The sequence below is a fragment of the Rhagoletis zephyria genome, unplaced genomic scaffold (genome assembly GCF_001687245.7).
Source record: "Rhagoletis zephyria isolate East Lansing unplaced genomic scaffold, Rhagoletis_zephyria_1.1 Rzeph_scaffold_01813, whole genome shotgun sequence".
NCBI lineage: Eukaryota > Metazoa > Arthropoda > Insecta > Diptera > Tephritidae > Rhagoletis > Rhagoletis zephyria.
In genome coordinates, this window is record NW_016158897.1 from 40,501 (window position 1) to 50,278 (window position 9,778).

The 9,778-nt window shown below is 40.0% G+C and overlaps 1 protein-coding gene across 1 annotated transcript; it reads right to left on the reverse strand.

Annotated features, from left to right (window-relative positions):
• Positions 1–1,630: 1,630 nt before the first annotated feature.
• LOC108365239 (uncharacterized) lies at positions 1,631–3,521 on the reverse strand. The gene is made up of 2 exons (XM_017619231.1): positions 1,781–3,521; positions 1,631–1,721 (listed from the first exon to the last, which is right to left on the reverse strand). Exon 1 carries the CDS (start codon positions 3,361–3,363, stop codon positions 1,936–1,938), a length of 1,428 nt encoding a protein of 475 aa, XP_017474720.1. The 5' UTR covers positions 3,364–3,521; the 3' UTR covers positions 1,631–1,721; positions 1,781–1,935.
• Between the last annotated feature and the right edge of the window lie 6,257 nt (positions 3,522–9,778).

The following is a 9,778-nucleotide window of genomic DNA, read 5'->3' on the forward strand; positions in this document are numbered from 1 at the left end:
TACGCTATGACCTTGGAGCCTCCCCCCCCTTCCAGGGTCTGCAATAATTCATTAATCGCCATGACCCATAGAAGGGGGGAGAGGACCCCACCCTGCGGGGTTCCCCTGCAAACGTATCTGTCCAGCGACACGCCCGCCAGTTCCGCCCGCACGACCCTGCCAACTAGCAGCTGTCGTATAAGCGACACCAGCCGTGAGTCGATGTCCAGACCAGTTAGAGCTGATGTGATTGCTTCAGGTGTGATGTTGTTGAAAGCACCCTCAATGTCTAAGAATGCTATCAAGGTGTATTCCTTTATCGCAAGGGATTTCTCAATATGCGACACGATTTCGTGTAGCGCTGTTTCGGTGGACTTCCCCTTCATATAGGCATGCTGCGAAGCCATAAGCTTGTCTGCAACCGATTCCCTAAGAAAGGATTCAATCAGTCGCTCCAATATCTTGAGCTGGAAAGATGATAGACTGATAGGTCTAAAATCCTTGGCGCGAGTATGGGATGTTTTTCCCGCTTTAGGAATGAAGACAACCTTTGACCTTTGCCAGGTCTCCGGAATGTAGTTGAGAGTGAGGACTCCCTTAAAAATAACATACAGCCATTTTGAGCTTAGCTCCATAGATTGCTGTAGCTGAATCGGTGTAACACCATCTGGACCCGCAGATTTGTAAGGCTTGAAGGACCCTATTGCCCACATTAGTTTTTCTTTGGTGATGAGGTCTACCGTAACCGGTTGACCTCTATTTCTTATTGGCCCGTTCAATGGCTGCTCGGTGGCGCCTGGAAAGTGCGTGCTCAGAAGATGGTCCAGGGATTCCTCCCCAGTTTCCGTCCACGCTCCGTCGGATCTTAGCAAGCATCCCGGGGCGATACGAGGTGAACTAGAGAGAACCTTCCTGAGCCTAGAACCTTCTGATACGGATTCCATACCACTGCAAAAGTTCCTCCATGAGGATCTCTTGCTCTTCCTTAGTAGTTTCTTGTAATCTTTCAAGTTTAACTTATAGATTTCCCATTGCGTATCGCCTCCCGAGGATTTTGCGAGATTGAAGGCTCTACGACAATTTTTGCGGGCCTCGTCAATCTCTGTACTCCACCAAGGTGGTTTCTTTTTGCCTCTCGGCTTTACCATGGGGCAGGCCTGATCCAGAGCCTTGCCACATGCCGCAGTAAAGCGATTTGCCAGCCTATCTAGGTCCCTAGAGTTTCCTGGAATTGCTAGTGTGGTTCTTGAGAGCCGTTTGTCAAGCTCTCTTCTGTACTTATGCCAGTCGGCTTTCCTTAGATTTCTTTTGGCAGGTACCTTGGACGGGACCCCGTCTAAGTCGAATTGGATGAAGCGATGATCAGAGAAGGAATGCTCATCAAGCACCCTCCAGTTCCTGATCATGACCTCCGCATCTTCTGAGACGAGGGTAACATCCAGGACCTCTCTTCTGCTCTTCGTTATGAAGGTAGGCTCGCTACCCCTATTACTTATAACTAAGTTAGATTTTAGTATGAATTCAAAGAGTGACTCACCCCGTTCATTGATGTCTCCACTTCCCCATGTGCTATGGTGTGCATTTGCATCACCTCCTAGAATCAGGGCCCCGTCCCAGCGCTCCACTAAATGTTCGACCGGTAGGGTTGGAACAGGCCTGTCATGTGCCAGATACATCGAGGCAAGCCTTATTTGTCGTCCGTTCGCCTCCAGACTGATGGTGGTGGTGTCCTCGTCACTGAACTGAGGAAGAAACAATATTTTTAGTTTGGTACTAACAAGGATGCAGGCCCTTGGTTTACCTATGGTAGCTCCACTTATCAAAGTGTGCTCTGCCGACTTCAGCCCGCATATTCCATGCCCTATCACCCAAGGCTCCTGGATGAGGGCGATGTCTGCTGCCCCCTTGGAGAGCTGGAGCAGCAGTGCAGCCGACGCTGCTTTGCTGTGGTGGAGATTAATCTGGAGGACGCGAACCATCTTGGCCGCACCTTCCCACCCCCTCCACCACTGTTGAGTTCGCCTCGTCGTCATCTGACATCAGCTCCTCTTCTGTGTATTGCCGGAAGATATGGTCGACTCCCAGAGAGGATGTAGATGAGGCGTATCCACCAGCCAGGTCATCCATCGGATTGGCCTGGTTGGATTCCTCGTCCACCTCATCCTCGCTGTTGTCTGCTTCCGGCTCAACTTCGTTGCCTCTTGCTGCGTTCACGTCGTTCGTGTACACCCTTATCTTTGCGGTGTCGAAACCGTAATTGATGACGCCCCCAGTCTTTTCGAGGAGTGGCAACGACTCCTTATTTAGCAAAAGGACCGCCTGACGAGTCGCCTTTGTGCTGTGCTCTAGCCGCACCACCTTCCAATTGTGAGAGGGTAACTCGGGATTAAAGAGCCTTATAATCTCAAGCACTCTCTCTGGTTCGGTCGGTTTGGCCGGTATCCATGCCCTTGCTCTGGGCCTGGATGGGATGTCCTTGAAGTCCACAGCCCGTAGCATCGCTCCGGGGTAGACCTCTCCCAGCATGGCCATCGCCTTCTTGTACATGCCCGCCGACCTTTCATCGTCGCACGCGACGATCTTGACGTTACCTTGGAACCAACCTGCGTCCCGGCATATCGGAGGTGGTCCGGGGTGCTCCCGAAGCACGCTGACGCAGATGTTCGCCAATTCCGCTTTAACCCATTTCCAATGAGCTCTCAGTGCCAATTCGTCTTCCTGGTTCTCATCGAGCACACCCAGGAGGATCCGATTTTTGGCTACCTCAGCAAAGGTGGGGCCTTGCGTCCTGGCTCTTTTCGACTTATTTTGCGCAACCTCCATCGATCTATTGCGCTTTTCCGCAGCTGGTGGCTCTCCGAGCACCGGCAGCTGATAGTCGGGCACTATCGTCATTGCCCACGCTATCTCCGACCGGATCTCTTCCACGTGACAGGGCAGCGCCCTGCTACATAGGTCCGGGGTTAATGCGGATCTCTTCAAGATCCTCATGGCAGCCTTCCTGTGCTTGGCAATGGCTGCGCTTGGTGGTGGCCTGTCATCAGGCCTTGTAAATGCAGTAGGAGTAGGGGGAGGCGGGGCCCGCGCATCAGCTCTGGCGCCCCCTGGGGCTGCAAGCTGCAAGCCAGGTTTGCCTTCACTGGTGCCGGGAAAATCCCGTTTCGGTTCCCCCACCCTCTTCCTTTCCGCTTTTGTGGATACGCCTGACCCCGGCATCGCCAGAGGCTTACGTACCCCACTAGTGCTGGCCACGTCGTGGCTAGTAGAGGGACCCTGCATCGCATGGGCCCCATGGTGTCTGGGCAACTGCCCTTCCGACTTTTTATGAGTGCCGGTCTCAATTTCCGTTGTTGTTGATTTTAGTTTATTTTTTAATTCGCTCATATTCCCACGAGTTGCGGAGAAAGGGTTCGTCGGCCCCGGGCAGAGATCCGCAGTACCCAGGGTAAGGCCATCGAATGCAACCGGGTGCGGCCTGGTTCCCAGAGGGCTCCGTTAGCGACTGGGCTATTTAGGGGCTCCCAGCCAGGCTGATCCTCAGTACGGTGCGCGTAACGCCTTGATCCAGCCCCTACCTCCAGACCACGATCAAAGACCATTTCCGTATGGCATAGCGATGAAAACGCATAAGCACACAGCACTGATCCCTGATCTTAGCTGGACACCCTCCCGACATCGCACGGGATTGCTCTGTAGTGCCCATTTCTAGCCGGCACCCTCGCGGAGGGTTCAGTCCGAGGATTTTCGCCGACCTCCAGAGTCACTTAGTTAACCATGAAAATTCATATCGCCTGAAAATATAAAAATTCGAAATATCAATACTTTTCTATTAAAATTTGAAATTCATTCCACCAAAAAAATTTCAATTTGAAAAGAGTTTAACTATGGGGGCACGCTGGTTTAAACTTTTGTTTACTGAGCGTTGTGTAAATCAAAATCAGTAGTTAAACTTTTGTCAGTGGTTAACTACGCACTGTGAATTTGGCCCTAAATGAAATTAATTGGTGCTCGTATATATGTACAAACATATGTAAATGCATGTGTGTGCACCTATGTATTAATATCGTTGAATTATTTTAATATCTATTTCAAAATTGTATACAGACAAGACTAAAAAGTAGAAAATAATTATTATAGAAAATTATTATTATTATTATTATTATTTGTATTACAGGCGCCCCACGCTTTTCATTTTCAATCTCATAAATTGTTTATAACGAACTTTGCTAAAATTTCAAAATCAAAAGTTATCAAAACAAATTCTATGGGATTGAGAAATATTATTTTATAATTTTTAGTCAATTTATAAAAGCGTGGTATATAAAACAGTTTTTTTTTTTTTTAATATTATTTATTCTTCTGTTATTATAAAAGTTTCTCAAAGCATTTGTTCTTGAAATGAATTAAATTCAGGATTTAATCGGCCGAAGCACCGGCCGATTCTTTGCCGATTAAATCCTGAATATAATTTCATTTTAGGAACAAATGCTTTTATAAATTTGTATAATAACAAAAGCAAAACATAATCAAATAACTAAATAACAATACCTCATTCAAGAATTGGCCAAAAACGGCCGAATCCGATTCTTTTGGCCGATACTAGCCTCGGCATTGGCCGATTAATCGGTCGGACTCTATTCATTAGTCATTGAACATCGGACTAAAACCTGTGCAACAGTCAAACTACAATTTTACCCTCTCAAGTGAGGGTAAAAGGAGAACAGATGCAGAAGTGCACGGGGACGCAAAAAGCACTATTTCCTGTAAAAACGTCAGTCGGTTTGTTTACATGTCATTGGTACGACACTGATTTGGCTGAAATATCACTAAATAATTATTAAAATCTATACATATTCAAACATTTCGTTGTTTACTTCCATTTGTTTCTACAAATATAAGGTTCTTTGCTTTCACCGCTTTCTGTTTTTGTTTGCACATGCAAATCGGCTGATCGTTTGACTTTTTTCATGAACTTACAGAAAAAAACTCCGGACTAAATCTTGTAACTTCTGACTAGGGTCAGTTGCCCAGTTACTCTCTCAAAAGTGTTCTCACTTACAGGTTTTATGTCAATAGGAACGACTTCCTGTAAGTTCTGACTAAATGCTCTAAACCACACTCCTATTGGAACAGACTACATATGAACATAAATATATANACAAAGCGAAAAATTTTATTAGATTTTTTGGCTTCAAATATTTCTTCGCAAGTAATGCGAGTGACGCTGTATTAAAAATCACGCTAACAAAAAATGTATGATGTAACTCAAATAGGCATTTAGCAATATCTAGTACCTAATTCTTATATTTTTGTGGTCATTAATTTCACAAAGCCGTAGTAAAGCTTTCTTAAAGGCGTTATAGAGCACTAATTTCCAAACAGGTATTTTTTTCCCACGCTTATTCTCGTTGACAATTTTCCTAATTGTTTTTGATGGCATTAAGCTAAAATACGTGCATGCATACATATGTATGTATGTATATGTATAAAAAAGGCGTAATTTATTTTTATTTGACCAATCCAACAGACGGCTGTTTATTAGATCACGCCTTAGCAATGATTGGATAAATTTTCGAAGTACTTATGAAGAAAGACAATTAGAGAGGGTGTGGTTTTCAAGCAATAGTAACTTTGCTCACTCATACGTACATACATACATATATCGGTATTCAGATACAAATGATGTTTCATCTCATATACTCTTAGCTATAGGTATAAGCATATGAATGCTTGATTATAAGAACACATCAACCCTCATTTATGTATGTACATACATACTTACTTGCAAATACATATATACATACATACATATATACGTACATACATATAATGCAAGATAAAGTATGCAATTTTTAAACGCTTTACATATGATAATTATCAATACAGTTTATACAAAAATAACTCTGAATAACCATATCCTTAGATTTCTGAAAATGTGTATATTTATGTATACCTACCTACTTAGCTCACATAATAACAAAACCAATATTACTACATACAGGCCCGTCGGGAGAGAAGGGGAAAAAAGGGGAGCATCCCCCAGTCCCGGGCTTTTTAAGGGGCCCGAAATATCAGAACCATAGCTTGTTATTATTTTTTTTTTATGTTATTGCTCCTTCGTTATAAGCTTTTATTATAAATACTATAAATATATTCCGGTTCGTACTGACAGCTTCTGACTCTATAAATTAAAGAAAATGATCATATCGCTAGCTTAGAATGAAAAGTTGCTAAGTCCACTTTTTATGAAAACTCATATTTTGATATAAGAGGCTAAAGAAATTGAGTATGCATCGTTTCGAAAATTATAAAGGTACTTATTTTATTTTTTCCTCTTCATAAGCAATAAAAGGAAAATTTGCTAAGTCCAAAAGAAGCACCACAAATCCGATAAGGCCAAAATAATACGACATCCTTTAATAAGTATCGAATCCTTCTGGTTTTTGTGGAGTTTTGCTTTGCTTTAAACGCGCAAAATGTTTGATTCAAAGTCTTGCGAAATAGTTAAAGCAGATGGCTATAGGAAGATTTTTTCCTCTCCTGTAAAATTTTTAAAATGGGACTTAGCAACTTTTCTTTCTAAGCTAGCGATATGCCCCAAAACGCGTACTGTTACAATACGTTTTGGCTCACAGTGCTTTTCAAATACTGCTGACACTTGCTAGAATACAACTTTCGGATAGTTTTTCGTCTTGCATCTGAAAGCATATACGTAAAAAAAAATATATTGCAGATACCTCCTGTTGTTTAGGAGTTATAAGTGTTCACATTAAAATTTTTGGAAGTAATTTTAAAAGCTCCTTATACATATAACTCAAGAACTACGTATTTATTGAACTTATAAATTTAATTTTGAGGTCAACATTTGCAAAAAATAGTCGGACTGTTACGTTACAGAAAAATACTGTTACGTTACCTGTACGATATAAATACGTGTAGATTAGAACATGGGCGTAGCCAGAACGAAGTTTAGGGCGGAGCCCCCATACAATTTTTTTTTTTAAACAATAATTATTTCTAAAAAATTGTTTATTATAACTTAAAATTATTGTAACCAATAGAGAAACGGTGGGCAGACGTTCTGTGAGCCAAATGCGGCTCTTTGCGTAACAAAGTGNATTTTTTTTTAAACAATAATTATTTCTAAAAAATTGTTTATTATAACCTAAAATTATTGTAACCAATAGAGAAACGGTGGGCAGACGTTCTGTGAGCCAAATGCGGCTCTTTGCGTAACAAAGTGCGGCTCTTTTTACTTTCTCTTTGCTTAGAACATGTTGGCTCTTTTTAATTTTTAAAATACATATTTCCTTACTGGACATTCTTTTCTATTGTGTTGTTTTTTTTAATCCTTTTATATACACATACGCAAATTGAGATCGGAACATTACCCGCAATTTTAGAATGAAAATTGGCTTTCTGACCTAATGTTCTTTACCGATGATGGAACATTTGCAAAACTTGAATTTGTTTCTACAAGGAGAGAATAAAAATGATTTTGATTTGTCGCAAATTATTTAAAGTTTTGAAGTTAAACTATGTCTTACAAAGCTAAACTACATCTTTTTATTCATGATCTCAAAAAAAGAATATTTCATAATTTTCCATGGCTAGAAAAAAATATTGCATATGATTTAAAAGCAGATTTTAAATAAAGATTTGCCGATTTGAAATTATTTAAATGTACGTTTGGGTACTTCATAAACCAGCTTTTTGTGTGCACGTACCTACACAAAAAACTTGCAAAGTAGGGAAATTGAAATATCAAACAAACATTTCATTTTGATGGAAATCTGCTATGTAGTTTTTGCTGGAAACAATTTGCCATTAAGACAGCTGATCAAAAACAGCTGGTTGGAATCTACGCAAATCCCAAAATCGAAGTTGATGGTTTGGAAGTTAAAATAGGGAAATGCGACTAATTAAACTTGTAAGAAGTAAGTAATTATTCCTTTAGTCTGTGAACTGTGTCAGGATAAGAATTTAGGGTTTATTTTCTTACGTTTTCAATTTTATACTTTTGAATGTAAACAACATTTCTATCAGCTGTTCGTCTAACTTGCCAGTTTCTGCCAATTTTCTGTTCTGTGTACTATTTTGAATATTTTTTTGTTGTGAGAGAACAAATGACGTTTCGCCGGAATTTTGCTGTTGGACATTTTTAACTGGAAATTTTAAACGAACATTTAACAACCAACATTTAACAGAACTGTTACGAACGGCTTTAACTGAAGTAAAACCAGATTTTGAAAATTTTGCCAAAGAATCTTTTGAATTTTCTTTAATATCTATCTTACGTATAATAGAACTATTATAAATTTAAAGTTTTTCATTTCTAATAATAATTTGGTTCATAATTCGTCGGTTCGAATCCTACTGAAAGAAGTCTGAGGAAATGTGGTGATTTCCGAAATAGCTAACACTTCTACCATTTTTTCAAATTATTGTTGCTTTTCCACAACAAAATTTTCATTTAAAAAATGGCCTCGAGCTCATTATAAAATTGTTGAATATAATTGTTATAAGGCCAAAAAATAACAAAAAACAAATAACTTAAGGACGAGCACACCTAAAAGTTAAGCATTCGAAAAATAGAATTATTAGCACAAACCAACAATACCAACAACCACATGATCAATTGAATTGCAGCGGAATAGCTGCGCTTGATTGTGTTGGCCTAACAAAAAAAAAATGAAAATAGTGGAAATAAGCAAACGATAATTTACAAGGCGTACTTAGCACGGTGCATAGGCAACTGGCTGAGTCAGTGGGATCGTCGGTTCGAATCCTACTGAAAGAAGTCTGATGAGGAAATGTGGTGATTTCCGAAATAGCTATCACTTCTACCATTTTTTCAAATTATTGTTGCTTTTCCACAATAAATTTTCATTTAAAAAATGGCCTCGAGCTCATTATAAAATTGTTGAATATAATTGTTATAAGGCCAAAAAATAACGAAAAACAAATAACTTAAGGACGAGCACACCTAAAAGTTAAGCATTCTAAAAATAGAATTATTAGCACAAACCAACAAAACCAACAACCACATGATCAAGTGAATTGCAGCGGAATAGCTGCGCTTGATTGTGTTGGCATAACAAAAATGAAAATAGTGGAAATAAGCAAAACGATAATTTACAAGCGTACTTAGAACGATGCATAGGCAACTGGCTGAGTCAGTGGGATCGTCGGTTCGAATCCTACTGAAAGAAGTCTGATGAGGAAATGTGGTGATTTCCGAAATAGCTATCACTTCTACCATTTTTTCAAATTATTGTTGCTTTTCCACAATAAATTTTCATTTAAAAAATGGCCTCGAGCTCATTATAAAATTGTTGAATATAATAATAATTTTATTTAAAATAAAATTTTATTTTTGTTGGTTTTGTTTCGCTCTTTTTAGCATTTAGAATTTGCATGTGGCTCTTTTCGGCCTCGGCCTTGCCCACCCCTGCAATAGAGGTATGTTGTACAAAAACACATAAATAGAGGTCAACAAAAGCTGATATTATATAAAACTATTCGCCAATTTAAATAAACAACTTTTTACTGTACATGTTTTTTTTTACGAGAAGGAAGCATCGAAAGCCTAACCCTGTCAGTGTGAGACTGCAACCCAAACTAAACCTCCTACCGTTATGTACCGTTCCCCTCCCAGTACAACAGTCAAGGATTTCGTCGGGATAATAACACTGTGTGACTGATAAAGCTACAGATCTAATGATGCACAAAAAATGTGTGTACTTAGAATTTTGAATACACCCTCAAAAGGTGGACTTAAGGTATAAATACGCGTTTT

Excerpts from the sequence above, each read along its gene's own strand:
- LOC108365239 (XM_017619231.1), bottom strand. The coding sequence starts at position 3,363 with ATGAGCGAATTAAAAAATAAACTAAAATCAACAACAACGGAAATTGAG.